Source organism: Vicia villosa, linkage group LG1, assembly GCF_029867415.1.
Source record: "Vicia villosa cultivar HV-30 ecotype Madison, WI linkage group LG1, Vvil1.0, whole genome shotgun sequence".
NCBI lineage: Eukaryota > Viridiplantae > Streptophyta > Magnoliopsida > Fabales > Fabaceae > Vicia > Vicia villosa.
In genome coordinates this window covers 250,064,203-250,078,934 of record NC_081180.1, presented here as the reverse complement: position 1 = coordinate 250,078,934, position 14,732 = coordinate 250,064,203, and the positions used below count along the sequence as shown (strand labels likewise).

At 34.2% G+C, this 14,732-nt stretch overlaps 3 protein-coding genes across 3 annotated transcripts; 2 read left to right on the top strand and 1 right to left on the bottom strand.

The window, feature by feature from the left end:
* Positions 1–2,976: 2,976 nt before the first annotated feature.
* Positions 2,977–5,835, top strand: LOC131599051 (protein MAIN-LIKE 1-like). The gene is made up of 5 exons (XM_058871556.1): positions 2,977–3,131; positions 4,074–4,281; positions 4,378–5,055; positions 5,191–5,448; positions 5,650–5,835. Exons 1-5 carry the CDS (start codon positions 2,977–2,979, stop codon positions 5,833–5,835), a joined length of 1,485 nt encoding a protein of 494 aa, XP_058727539.1.
* Positions 5,836–5,947: 112 nt separating this feature from the next.
* LOC131599043 (PKS-NRPS hybrid synthetase cheA-like) lies at positions 5,948–8,885 on the bottom strand. The gene is made up of 4 exons (XM_058871551.1): positions 8,805–8,885; positions 7,556–8,689; positions 6,272–7,444; positions 5,948–6,127 (listed from the first exon to the last, which is right to left on the bottom strand). Exons 1-4 carry the CDS (start codon positions 8,883–8,885, stop codon positions 5,948–5,950), a joined length of 2,568 nt encoding a protein of 855 aa, XP_058727534.1.
* Positions 8,886–9,205: 320 nt separating this feature from the next.
* LOC131625505 (uncharacterized) lies at positions 9,206–11,656 on the top strand. Its single transcript, XM_058896359.1, has 7 exons — positions 9,206–9,349; positions 9,426–9,682; positions 9,763–9,821; positions 10,684–10,744; positions 10,891–10,981; positions 11,063–11,139; positions 11,253–11,656. Exons 1-7 carry the CDS (start codon positions 9,322–9,324, stop codon positions 11,367–11,369), a joined length of 690 nt encoding a protein of 229 aa, XP_058752342.1. The 5' UTR covers positions 9,206–9,321; the 3' UTR covers positions 11,370–11,656.
* Positions 11,657–14,732: the final 3,076 nt, after the last annotated feature.

Here is a 14,732-nt window from a genome sequence, read left to right as displayed (position 1 = left end):
TCAAAAAGTGTTAGTATTCTTTAGTAAACATTAAAATCATAGTTGAGTCACCCGTACTAGCAAGGAGTATAAAATATGAGTGGTAGAAAAGACCATTAAAAAATTTAGAGTTTCTTAATTGAGTACAGTGTCAGCATTTCACCAAACAACATTGGGAAGACAAAAGACATGGGATTTTCTTTTTCTTCCACCTTATAATTCAACAAAATTACATTTATCAATGACATTCAACAGGGCACCTGCCCTAGAATGATTAAAATTACCTCCTATTTTTTATGTCAGATGAATGATGTCGTTACATTTTCTATGAGATCAATGTTGTATCATGGTTGTATGTTTTAAACGAATCTTTGTCCTAAATGCAATCATGACACTGAAACGACTCTACACTACATAAGAGACTGAATTTGCTACCCGCTTTTGGAAATTTATCGGCGTCTTGAACCCACTATTCTTCCAAGGGGATAATTTATATGATTTGATTAAACATGGCATTGAAGGTGACTTTATTTTTTTTTTGCTGCTTGCTAGTGGTGTGTAGTGCACTAGGAACTACTCATTTATCGCGAATAAAGTGGTATCTCCCTATAATTTGAAACTCATAACACTGATTTATGCTAATATGTTAATAAATGTTTTCCCAAGTATAGTTTGCTTCGTCCAACGATAATGGTGACGTGAAATGCATACAAAGATAGTGATATGATTTTTAATGTTGATGGTAGTAGCCTCAATATTCTTGGTGTCTTGAGTTTTGGCGGATTAATTTGAAATGTTAATGGTGATTGTGTTCACGATTTTATGGGTAATATTGGTTATTCCGACATTCTTCACGCTGAGTTGCTGGTGCTATATCATGGTTTGCGTATGTCATTGGAACTTGGCATCAAATACCTGACGTGTTATTTTGACTCCAACTCGGCTATCAAGCTTATCTTAGAGTTTGTTAATGTTTCACATCACTATGTTGTAATTCTTCACAATATTAAAGAACTTCTCTTTAGGGAATGTTGAGTTCAAATATTTTTTTACTCTTAGGGAGTGGAATGATTGTGTTCACTATCTCGTAAAACATATGGTTGTAAATAGTGTATCTTATCGGTCTTTTATGGAACCTCATGTTGGAATCATCACTCTTATGCTAGCTAATGCTAGTGGATTTTTATTTTCTAGAAAATTTCCATAACTTGATTAAGAATTTCAAAATTCCATCGAAAACACGTAAGTAAAACATATCAAGTTAATGGTGAAGAACTAGGTAAAATATGTAAGAAAACCATCCACCCCATACACATTTAAGAAGCGCATGCTTAAATAATAACCAATTTTTTTGGGTGAAGGAAATATTTGGTATACCCGATTTTAAAGATTTTCGGTAAACAAAAACACATATCGGATATTTTGAAAAATCGTGTACAAACTCAAACCAAATTTTAAAAACTCTAGTAAAAATACGTATTTTTTATTCAAGATTGGTAAAAAAATCTACTACGTTTTTTAATAACACGACCAACTTTTGTGTTTTATTGGTTTTTTATAGTGAATTTTTGCCCAAAATGTAACTTCTAAAAGATGTAAATAATGATAACGATAGTTTTGGCATTATTGAATATACGTGTTGTCAATATCAATTTGGGGGTACCAAGTAGATGATAATTTAACCTAACACCAAATCAAATATATTTGGCAGTCCCAATTGTATCACTTTTACCATAATACCCTTGCACATAGAATTGTCATTTTACGAACTTTTAAGAAAATCACTGAGCTATATCGGATTCTTTGAAGATTATACCGAAATTTTAACAAATATTTTTTCCTTTAATTTTATGCATTTATACAAAGTATTTTCATATTATACCGGATTTTAAATGAAAACCATGCATTTTTATCGAGAATTTTGAAATGTCTGGTAAAATACATGCCTTTTTTACCGACATTTTTGAAATGTCTGATAAAATACATGCATTTTTATTTAACTTTTTTAAATTTCAGGTAAAAACGCATACCATATTTATCTAAAATTATGGTAAAAATGCATCTATTTTATCGAACATTTAGACATTACTGGTATTTAATTGGTAAGGTTCCAATATTTCAATCTGTTAGTTAAATTTTCTTTTTGTCTTTTTGTTTTGCTTTAGTGACAAATAGAGGATTAGACAACAATATTTCTTCTAGATTTAGTGACATATAAAAAAGAGTAGTGGCATATTTGGGCGGGTAAAGTAGCCCATACTAGCTCTCACCAGTGTGGATTTAGCATTCACATACACCCTCACTCTCAAGCGTATATGAGGTCGACAAGGCAAAGATCTTGATGTAAAGCCCGATGTTGTTGTTGGTGATGTACAAACAACAACTCAAAAGGATATAAAGGCTGGTGCGAAAATGGCGACTCAGACTGACACATAGGTGACAACTCAGTATGATATAGAGTCGTTTGTAGATATATATGGATGAGGGTTCACTAGAGGCCCAGTGACTCTACCTTGCATATTGTGCATGCCGACCATATGTAATTTATATTATGGCATAAAGAGTTACACATATTTTATTTAAAGTTATTTTTATTTAGTACTGATCAATTGAAAGTAATTGATGGTTTATACTTTAATTGTTACAAAATTGCACCACGTTGAAGGTGCCCACCCATGGAGCAAAGTTGAAGAAATTTTCGGATGATCAAATGTCAGATGAGGTCAGGGTGATTGTCGTTACTACCAGACTACTTCCGTTGGTAAATTGTTCCCTGACTATGCTCGACGTTCGATTGATGTACGCTTTTGTTGAAAGATGGCATAAATAGACATCCTCATTTCATTTTCCATTTAGTGAGATGACAACTACCTTTAATGATGTATTCATCCTTTTCCATCTCCCCCTTTTATGTAACTTCTTTACCACTCATGTCATTAACCAAAAGATTGCGTGTATGGTTGCTAAGACACACTTGAGAGTTACACATGAACGGTCATGGAGGGGTTCAAGGCTTACAAGGGGCTCATTTTTGTATCTCTTGGCCCCCAAGAGACATGTACTACACTGATGGATCACTATATGTATAAAGAGGTCATTAGATATACACGTTGCACCTCGTCGGATGTATTATCTATGTGGATAAGTCTCATGTATACGTTTATGCCATACACATCTCCCTATTTGCTGATGTTGCTATTCTCAACTGGGCACAAGGTTGTGTTGCTTTGACACTATCATATACTTTATCCAGATAGGCGACTATCTTTTAGACGAGACAACTTATTGATTATACGAGTCTATTTCAGACATAAATATTTATTATTTTTTATTTATTTAGTTATTATTGACCAAGGACATTTTTGTATATGTAATTTCTTATTTTTGTGCATTGTTAGATATACGAGCATATCCCGTCTATTTGTGATAGACGTGATTATGGTCCTATCATTGATGGCTCCCCATGAGCCACTGGATGGAGAGCCAAACATTCTCATTAAGGAGATCTTATAGAGTAAAAGCAGAATATTGATGCACTAACCCTAGAAAATATCATATGGACAACCTCCAAATGTGGGGTGCCAAATATAAATTTAGAGTTCCAAATGAGAAAAATTTACTTCCTACCCCTACAATTGTCCTTCTACCCCTACAATCAAATTTTTTTGTCGAAATTACCCTCGTATAAATAGGTAAATTTTTTTTCATTTTCAACTTTTTACTGATTTTGAACAAACATTTTCTCTTCTCTCCACGAAATACTCTCCGGAACCCTTCTGGAGACTCATCCGGTTCACAAAATCACCAAACCGGAACACATTTGGTAAGTCATTCGGTTTGCAAAATTCTTCCCAGAACGCTTTTGGAATCTGTTCCGGTGCAATCGATTTCAAACCGGAACCCTTTTTGAGACTCTTTCGGTTTGTTGCCTTGCATACCGGAACGCTTTTGAAAGCTGTTCCGGTTCGTTTTCATCCCCACCAGAAGCCTTTTGAGAACTGTTCCGGTTTAGCTTCTTTACAAACCGAAACCCTTTTTGGAACTGTTCCGGTTTGGTTTTTTTAAAATTTTTTTTTTAATTTTTTTTTTTTCAGGAAAATGCGTACATTAGGACCTGATGGAAGGCCACATACCCGCCGCCGCCGCCGCCGCGATGAAGCTGGTCCCTCAAACCCACCTCAAGAGCCAGCACAGCCACCACCGGAGCCACCGCAGCCAGTTGGATATCCTAGTGGACCATCAGATCTATCTTTACTTGTTCGTTACCAAGACCATGTTGCTCGCCGTTTATGGTACGGACAGGTAAGTAAAATTAATTAATTAAGTAAAATTAATTTATTTATTTTAAAAATAATTTTTTATTATATAATCTAATGTGATTTCTTTATTAATTTTCAGGAAAGAGGTTCTAAAAAGGAGCTTAAAGTCGCAGGACATGGGACGAAGCTCCAGGAAAGAGTGCCTATGAACCTCCCACCAGAGATGGAGGCTATTGTGAGTGAGTCAGGTCTGGCTTCTCTTCAGAGAACTAGCCTGACCAAGATAGATGTTAACCTCGTCTCAGCATTTGTGGAGAGGTGGCATGTTGAGACATCGTCATTTCACATGCCATTTGGTGAGATGACGATTACTTTGGATGATGTTGCCTGCCTGCTGCATTTGCCTATTGGGGGTATGTTCTGGTATCCTAATGAGCACGTCACAGAGGAGGTGGCGGTTGATCTTGGCTGCAAGTTATTGGGAGTGGGTAGACGTGCCATGGCTGAGCATGTGCGTTCATGCAGGGGAACTTATTACTCACTGCAGTGGTTGTACGACAGATTTGTGGAGTACCGTGCTGCTGGTAGTTGGGCCTTCGCGACCAGGGCAAATTTGATGATGTTGGTAGGTTCTACCATTTTTGCAGATAAGACATTTACTTTGGTTGAGGCCCGGTATTTGCCACTATTTAGAGACCTACGTGGGCTCAGTCACTACAGTTGGGCATCTGCTGCCCTGGTCACTCTTTATCGCCACCTTGGTGATGCATCTATGTTTAGTTGCAAGCAGCTCGGTGGATATCCTACTCTGATTCAGGTATTTAAGTTATTTTTAATTAATTGTATGTTAATTCATATATTATTATTTATATTATGTAATATATATATATATATATATATATATATATATATATTATATTATTTATATTGTTAACAGTGTTGGATACATGAGTACTTTCCTACACTGGGAAGGAAAGGAGAAAATTGGCGGCCATCTGAGAACCTTGGGCTTCCGCGGGCGATGAGATGGTCCTACAGGCAAGGAGCCATCAAGGTGGATGCGTATAAACCGATATTGGACGAGCTGACACCTATAGATGTCATATGGAGCCCATTTGAGGATCATAGACCTCATCGAGCTTTTAACGAGTTATCTTTGTACAGAGGTTTTCTCGTTTGGGGTGAGTTACATGTGCTATACTTACCTATGGTATATTCTACTTTATATTTTATGGTATATTTATTTTTATTTGGATAAGATTGCAGAGAGTTAGTGGATTGTGTTGTGTGGATAAGATTGCATTGATGGCCTATAAATAGGTTCTCCTAGTGTTGAGAAAAAATATCATATTTTTTAGAATGTCTTTATAATTTTATGGTTGACACAATTGTTTACTATACGGGAACTAAGGATCCCATGAAGCTTCCAATACCTGAGGATTGCGAGAGACTTGAGGCACTGAAAAGTTTGGTAAATGAAGCATTGCCAGAAACTGATAACCGACTTGTGAGTAAAATCTCGTATCGTGAAGATGCTGGTTCGTCCAGAATCGTCTGCAAGAGTCTAATGCTTTATGTTCTATGTTGTATTATCTAATGTTATTGTTGTCATGTTTTAATGTTCTATGTTATCATGGTTTAATGTTAATGTTCTATATAAATAAAAGATGTTCTATATTCTAATGTTAAAGTTCTATATAAATAAAATATTACATATAAATAAAAGTCACTTCATCTAAATTAACACTTGATGGTAACATAGGCGTAAGATGATGCCAATGTTGAAGACGTCCAGCAAAACCTAACATCCAAGATGTCGCCACTTGAAGACGGAACTTCATCCAATCTAACGTGACGAGTGGCAGTGGGAAGCCTTCTTTCATATTAACCTGATTTCATAACAAAAAAATAATTAAAAAAATAATTAAATAAGTAATTAGATAATTAAATAATTTAATAAATAAGTAATTAAATAATTAAATAAATAATTAAATAAATAATTTAACAAACAAATAAATATATATAAAGGTTACCCGAACAAAATGATTCTTGTTGACAAGGCCAATGCAATATGTAGGAGCACTTGGAGAAAATGTTGTTGTCATGGGAAAAAAAGTCAAGCAAGGGTTACCAAGCATCACAAGAATGACGTTATACCGATTCGCTATCAAATATCCCATCTCTGGTAGTGTCAACCATTTCTCCGGTGGTTGAAAACCAACATTATCTATCAATAAACCACTTCTCACTTCGGATAAATTTGGACCGAACAATCTCTCATATAAGTCCTTCTTTTCTCTTAATTCCATGTCCAAGTCATGACGAACCATTGCCCAACCATCCTCACTATACCCATGCCACGATGCAATGGCTCTAAATCCACAATTACCATCTGCTACAACATTAACTATCTCGGTAATATATGGCCTAATATGACAAGGAAACTGAAGAGTGAAATCCTGGTTCTTTGATTGTGATTGCTTCTTTGACTGTGATTGCTTCCTAGAAGTTTGTGATGCTTGCGATTGTTTTTGTGAAGATTGAGACGCCTGATCAGCATACTCAAAACCTGAAGGATCCCTATAAACATCATACCCAACTGGTTTCTTCCCTTTCCTCTTCACTCCGCCTTTAGTTTTTATTTTCTCAGGTGGTGGACACAATGAAGTTGTTGTGGGATGTGCAATTTCACAAACCCTACTTTTCAATGCCCTTTTTCCAACAACATCTAGTGATTTAAACCTTCTCCACAATTCATCAATTGCATTACTCATATCAACCTCCGAACCGGCTTCCTTGTCTAAAGGCAAGTCACCTTCCATAGATAGTATCCTCCATTGAAGATGAACACTTTCTACTTGTAATGGGATTCCAAAAACAATCAATCTTCCCATCTCACAAGCACAAGGTAGCCCATAACTTGTTCTCATAGTACAACCACATTTTTCCCTACTATTTAACACATAATCGAGCCTCGATAACTCTTCTGCAATGCGTCTCAAAGCAGCTCTCGTTACTGAACCACACAAATTATCATAAAATGGACTAATGTGTGCGTGCTCAACCTCATAAAAACTTTTTTGAAACGAAGCTCGAATGTTACCTATTTGGATTTTTAGGTTAGAATTCATAGCTTCCCAAACTTTGACCATGTCACCAAGGCTGTCTCCTATCATCTGCTTTAGCTTCCAATGTGCAGATTCAACCTAAAATAAACAAAGAAAGTATAAAAAATTAATAATTTAAAAATTAATACATAATAAAAATTTAAGAATTAAGACATACCGATTTGTCGTGGTGTTACCAAAATGAAGCACTCGATTAATCCACGCGCCTACAAATCTTTGCCTATGTGGGATCAACCAAGTGTTCTTCACGTAATCGAGGAAGTCATTACAAGCAAAGCATGCTTGTTCAAGATATTGCAACCGTACACCATACTCAACCTCATTACTAGCCCATACAACATCTTTCCACAATGTGCCTATTGTCTCTTGCATGTCTTTCATCACATATTCCTTGCATTTCATCCCAACATTTTTGTTAATATGAAAACGACATAGCAAGTTATGCGTCGTAGGAAAAACAACTTCAACTGCTTTCATCAAAGCAAGATCTCTATCCGTCAAAATCACTTGTGGAACCACATCTTTCTTCACAAACAATTGCTTCAGCTTATCCAAGACCCAAATAAAACTCTCTGTCTGCTCACACTCCATATAAGCAAATGCAACCGCAAATGTCAACTCGGTCGATGTCATACCAACTATTTCAAACAGAGGTTGTTTATATTTGTTGGTCTTATAAGTGGCGTCCATAATCAAGACAGTAGAAAAAAGATTCAGCAACTTTACCGAATCTGGATGAGCCCAAAAAATATCTCTCACAACTTCACAATCATCCCGTTTCCTACTCCAATAAACATAGTTCGCCTCCTCTATAAGCTTAAACAAATGTTGTATCTCACTTCTTGGACCTCTTATCTCCGCTTCAATCACACTTTTATGCTTGTATATTTGCGTGATCTGAGTGACGTTCTCAGGATCTCGCTCTTGCAAGGAAATCAATATGTGTCTAGGCGGAACATGTCTCTTTGTCAAATCAGCAACATGCTGCTTCTCATCGGTTGTCAACCTACCAACAAATGAATGACCTTCTAATCTATCTGGTAAACCATGATTATGAACTCCACACTTTACATCAACCTTCCATCCAGAACCATCTTTTGCCGGAGTCGATCTGATTTTGAATGGACATCCACATCTCTTAGTAGCACTTTGAGTCTCACTTTTATCCTTATATTTTCCACCTTTATCGCACCCAAATATCACTTTGTTACTTCTTCCTCTTTTGCCTGTTTCGGTGTCTGAACGCGTGATAATAACGGTCACTTTATTGTTAATTCCAGTCTCTTTAACCCAACGGATAACTTCTTCCCGTGTGACAAATCTCTATGAAGTTGTGAAAGCATCAGTGGTATCTATAGCTGTATCGGTTTTTCGACAAATTTGGAGCGGAACTTCCATACCTGAAAAAAATTACAAAAAATCAAAAAAAAAATAAAACATTCCGGAACACATTTCCAAACTGTTCCGGTTTGTAACCATGTGCACCGGAACACTTTCCCCAACTGTTCCGGTTTGGCATTAGAAGTACCGGAACAGTTTTGAAATGTCTTCCGGGAGGAAAAAAAATGAACCGGAACAGATTTCAAAAGTCTTCCGGTTTGTAACTTTGTGAACCGGAACTCTTACCTCAGATGTTCCGTTTTTGATGCGCGTAGGGGTGCAAATTTCAAATTTTTTTGACTTTTTGAAAAAATGGTAAAAAGTAAAATGGTTATTAGTGTTTGAGGGTAAAATTGCCATTTAAAAAAATTGTAGGGGTAGGAAGGCAAGTGTAGGGTAGGAAGTAAAATTTTCTCCAAATGATAGTGTGTAAAAAAAAAGCCCATTTAGAATCCCAACCCGATTCAACGACATTTTGTAAAACCCTACACATAGAATTACACCTTTTTCAGAGCATAAGGTTTTCGGAAACCAAGCTCTGCAGAATCACATCGTAGCAGCCTCCATACTTCACCATGCCAAAATCCAAGAGAAACAAGCAAGGTAAGTTCATCTATTCCTTCCAATAATCTCTTATTTCAGTAATCGCTTATTTGAATAATCGCTTATGATTTTGCAGTTACACTTTCAAAGACAACGAAAAAGGGAAGAGGTCACAAAGAAGTGATTGTGAACGCCATAAGAGACGCAGCTGAGAATTACAATTCGGTATACGTATTTTCTTTTGAGAATATGAGGAATAAGAAATTGAAAGAGTTTAGAGATGAGTTGAAAGCAACTAGTAGGTTTTTTCTTGGATCTAATAAAGTTATGCAAGTTGCTCTTGGCCGTTCTGCTTCTGATGAAATTAAACCTAATCTTCATAAAGTTTCAAAGGTAGGTTTTTTTTTTTCATTTGTGTTTTTGATGAATGATTTTGTTGTTTTATTTTGATTTTGATTTTTTTTCTACCATAGTTATTGCGTGGAGATGCTGGAATGGTTTTTACTAATATTTCTAAAGAAGAAGTTGAAAGGTATATATATATTTTTCTTGTGATTAGCAATTGAATTAATCATAAGTTTAGTTTTGCATAGTAATGTGCAAACTTTATATGTTACTATTGGTGTATGTAGCATGTATGTATGTGTTTTTGTAGTTCTAAAGTGTACAGAACCCGTCAATCTAGTCCCAAAGCATATGAAATCCCGACATTTTAGTCAAAATTATTACTTGTAAGTTATGAAGCACAGACACTGGAAACACGGCCCAGACACTCACGTCGATATAATATTTTGATAAAATGAATTAATTAAACCTAATCACAAGTGTTGGTGTTGGTTTCAGACACCATTACCGACACACCGTCTTTTAGAGGTGTCGGTGCTACATAGCTTGTAAGTATATGAAAATCCGACATTTTAGAGTCTGTTTGAAATAGTTTTTGTTTTTAGTTTTTAAAAACTGAAAAGTAAAAATTAAAACACAATTTAGCCATTTCAGTTTTTTGCTTTTAAAAACTGAAAAATTGTGAAGAGTTTTTAAAAACACATTTGTAAAATATTATATTCAAACAAGTTTTTAGTTTTTAAATTTTCAAAAACTAAAATAGAGTTTTTAAAAAGCCTTTCAAACAGGCCCTTAGTCTCTTTAACATTTTTAATAACAGGGACTAAATTGACGGATTTTCTATATATACTTGAAGGACTAGTTGTTATATTTATATACTTTAGGGACTAGATTGATCAAAGGGCGATACTTAAGGGACTAATGGACTAATTGATGATTTATTGAGTTGATATTTGATTGGTTTGCTATGCCAATTATTTTTTTGGGCAAAAAATTTGCAAAAATATCACTTGATTGTCAACATGACTTTTTATTGATGCTATTTGCAGGCTGTTTAATCAATTTGAGGAATTTGATTTTGCAAGAACAGGAGGCATTGCCACCGAAAAGGTGTTTATTTTTAACCATCTTTGTAATGCAATTGCCTTGTTAGTAGAAACCATTTTCCTGTCACATCCTCTAGGTGCTTGCTCAAGCATATGGCGCTTGTTATAAATTTTGTAAATAAAACTCAATTCGTTTATGATCTGTTTCAGGTGGAACTCAAGGAAGGTCCTTTAGATCAGTTCACTCATGAGATGGAACCTTTTCTCCGGAAGCAAGGCATGCCTGTTCGGTTAAATAAAGGTATAGTGTAGCATTGTCGTGTGATTATTGTTGAAGTGGCGAAGTATAAGACTATTGATTGATGTTTCCAAATTTTTGCAGGAGTTGTGGAGCTTGTTTCCGACTTTGTTGTTTGTGAGGAGGGAAAGCCTTTGTCACCTGAAGCAGCTCGCATACTGGTTAGTAGTTACGTTGTTACCTAAATCATTTGTGCCATTTGTTAGTGAACATGAAATGTGACACTTTACTTATTATGGTATAGTGTGTCTGACACCGTTTTTGTTTTTGACAGCGTTTGATGGGAGTCAAGATGGCTACGTTTAAACTGAACCTTGTTTGCAGGTGGAGTGCGGATGATTTTGAACTCTACATTGACGGCCCTGGCGATTCAGATGTTGAATGCTCATAGTAAATGACTGAGCATGTTGAAGAGTACAAGATATGTTGTGGATCCAATTTTCCTTGGAGGCTACAACCTTGATGTAGTGATACACAGTACTATGATTGGAGTTTTCTTAGAAAGTGTATTTTTAGGAGAGTTGATGAATGTAACTTTAGCAGGGAAAGTGGCGTGTATGGTCCGTTACTTAAAATTCAAATTTTGTGAACTTGAAATATTTTTGTTACTAATATCCAATTTATATTATTAAGTTGCAAACAAGCATTTGCCTCGTTAAACTTCAAGTATTGATACCATTATTGATGTTGTACCTCATACTTCATATGTTAATCTTTGTTTGCCCTTAATACTCTCATATACCAAGTAGGAAAGAATTGTTGGAAAGAATTGTTAAAAAATGAATATAAGGAGAAAACTTAAAAAAAAAAACTTTTATGTGTGACTTGTATTAAAATTTCAATGAATTTTTGTTGGTAGACTTTTATAAAAGTCAAACAAATCTCATAGTATTCCATTAAGGTAATTACGACTTTTTCTTGAGCATCGAATTCTATTGCTCCCTCTGTTTTTTATTATAAGTCGTTTTGTAAAAAAAATTTGTATTTTAATATAAGTCGTTTTACAATTTCAATGAATAATTAATGTTATTTTTTCTATTATATCCTTAAATATTTATTATTCTCTCTCCTTTCAATTATATAAATTTATCTTTCACATGTCATTAATGAAGGATAATTTTGTAAAAACCTTCGTAATTTCTCATTTTCATACAACAATTATTATTTTTTTTAATCTGTGTGAAAAGTCTAAAACGACTTATAATAAAAAACGGAGGGAGTATTCAATTGACATTTCTCATGACTTATAAAAATGGATTCTTCAATAAAATGAGTTTTAAGAGACTCTTCAACAATCTCACTCAAATTTACAATAATTATTTAAATTCTCTCAACTTTTTCTATTATTATACTTCATACTATATTATTTTTCATTTATTTATATCCACTTTGTTTATTTTTTGATACCATCATACTTCATGCTTACTTGTTATAAGATTAAGCAGTTTTATGTTGGTTGTCAATGTTCTAACATAATTCTTTCATTTTATGAGTCTTAGGTCGATTATGCGTAGCAATGCAAACATAGATATGATTTTTACAATTTATTTAAGGAAAGATATGATATCTCACTAGCTTTTAACATAATCGACATTAAAGAAAATGATTGAAACTATAATTACTATTGTCGGATTCAAAAATAAGAAGTAAAAGAAGTGTTGAAAAAATGAGTAATAGTAAAGAGGTTGGGCAAAACAACATAGCTAGGAATTTTCGACTAGAGTTTGAAGACTTGAAAGTGTCGATAAAGGTCTAAAAAAGTGAAAGTGGATCGACCGAAAATAGATGTAGGAGAGTTGACTACCATAGAAATAGTCGAAAAGGGATTGACTTTAGAGGAGTGGCCAGGTGGTCGAAGAATGAATAAAGACTTTGTGGAATTATGTCCAGGAGTTGGAATAAGGAAAAAGGCGTGGTAAGCAGTTATGGAAATGTGGGGAAGTGGCCTAGAGCAGTTTTGCATGAAGGATGACGTGGCAGATGAGGATTGGTCGACCTAGACTAGCAGTTATATTTTGTTATATATATATAAGCAAAATGTTAAGTTCAGTTTTAGGGGTCACATTTTGTAACATTGTAAAAGTTCCAGTCTTTACTTTTACAAGTGAGAAACGAGAAATCTTTAACATGTATGCGTGCGTCCAACTTTCAATTTAAATAAATTTAAGTTTCAGTCTTTACTTTTGCCTTGCTATTTTGTCTTAACTTGTTCTCTGTTTTTTTCTTTATTATTCAATCCAAACAATACCATTCAAGCCCTATCATTTTTTAAAACTCAACCCAAAGTTCTAGGATTTTGTAGCGGATCCTGCAAATAACCTTTAACAAGAGGCTAGAGATTGTTTGTCAAAAATCTATGTAAACCGAGAGTCAAAGGAGGATTTAAATGAGAGCTTAGAGACGAGTCTTAGAAACACATGTTTTTTTTTGCTTAAGCAGAAGTAAACAAAGTATATAAAATATAAATTCAACAACAATAAAGTGTTTTTAACCTAGATGTAAAATTTTGAGACTATACCTTCCTACAAGTCAAGCAACTTATCTATCTTAGGTTTGTAATATATAAAATTGAAGAAATATAAGGGGATGTAAACCATCTAGTTCAAGTTGAGTGACTAAAATGGAGGAGGGCCTCGGAGTTTTATGTGACACAAAAGTATGACTCAAGCAAAAGAGAAAAATTTATTGAAAAACGATAAGACCTGTGATGTTTTACGAGATAGAATGTTAGGCAGTTAAAAAAAACATGGAAATAAAGTAATTGTAGCAGGGATGAAGATATCGTGTTTGATGGGAGGAATGCTAGGAACACTCTCTTTTTAACATAGAAGAAAGTAATTATATAGTCTTAAGTCTCTTTACTTGGTTATCGGAGGGAGTTTCTTGGAGACTATTGGACCAATGACCAATAACGCTACCAAGAATTGAACCATGAACCAACAGTTTGCACTCATCTAACCTAACTAATAATTATTATTATCAATTGCGCTACGCCACCCACCCATTATAGCCTGAACAAAAAGATGTTAATTTATGAAAAATTATAAATATATATTTTAATATGTAGATAAATGTTACTTCAAAGAATATAAATTATTTTGTTTTTAGGCAATAATTGCTTTATTATTACAAGATTTAACATTTTTAATTGATTTTAGATTTATTATTTTTAGTTACTCTTTCTTATGTTGATAAAAAAATCTATTAAGTCCTTTCATATCTTAGAAATCCATAAAATACTTTAAAATTTAAAAAAAGTTGTATTATAAGTTCTTTAAAATCCAAATTGAAAAATCATGACCGCGAATAATCTTTTAAAATAGTCTAAAAAGTCAATATATTCCTATATAGTCTTTTAAAATATTCAAGATTTTTTCCCCTAGATAATCTCTTAAAATCGTAATCCAACACTCTTAAGTTTTTTGGATGATTATATGTAGTTTAAATAAGTTAACGTTGTAGATTGACCTATTGATTGGTAGTTATTTTCGTTAGCTCTAAAGCTCAAACCACAAACCACCATACTTTAATTGAATTTTGTATTTGTTTGGATTTACGAGGAACATTGTCATATAGGCAACATCAAGACTACTAAAGAACACTTCACCGTGCAAGGCTGTGAACCTGTCAACATTTCATAGAACCTGAAAACTATAATCACATGAAGGGTGTAAAATGATTCAGAAATTGTTTGTAAAATTCAATCTATGTTAGTCACCACAAGAAACTGAAATCAATTAACTAAGAGTTTATG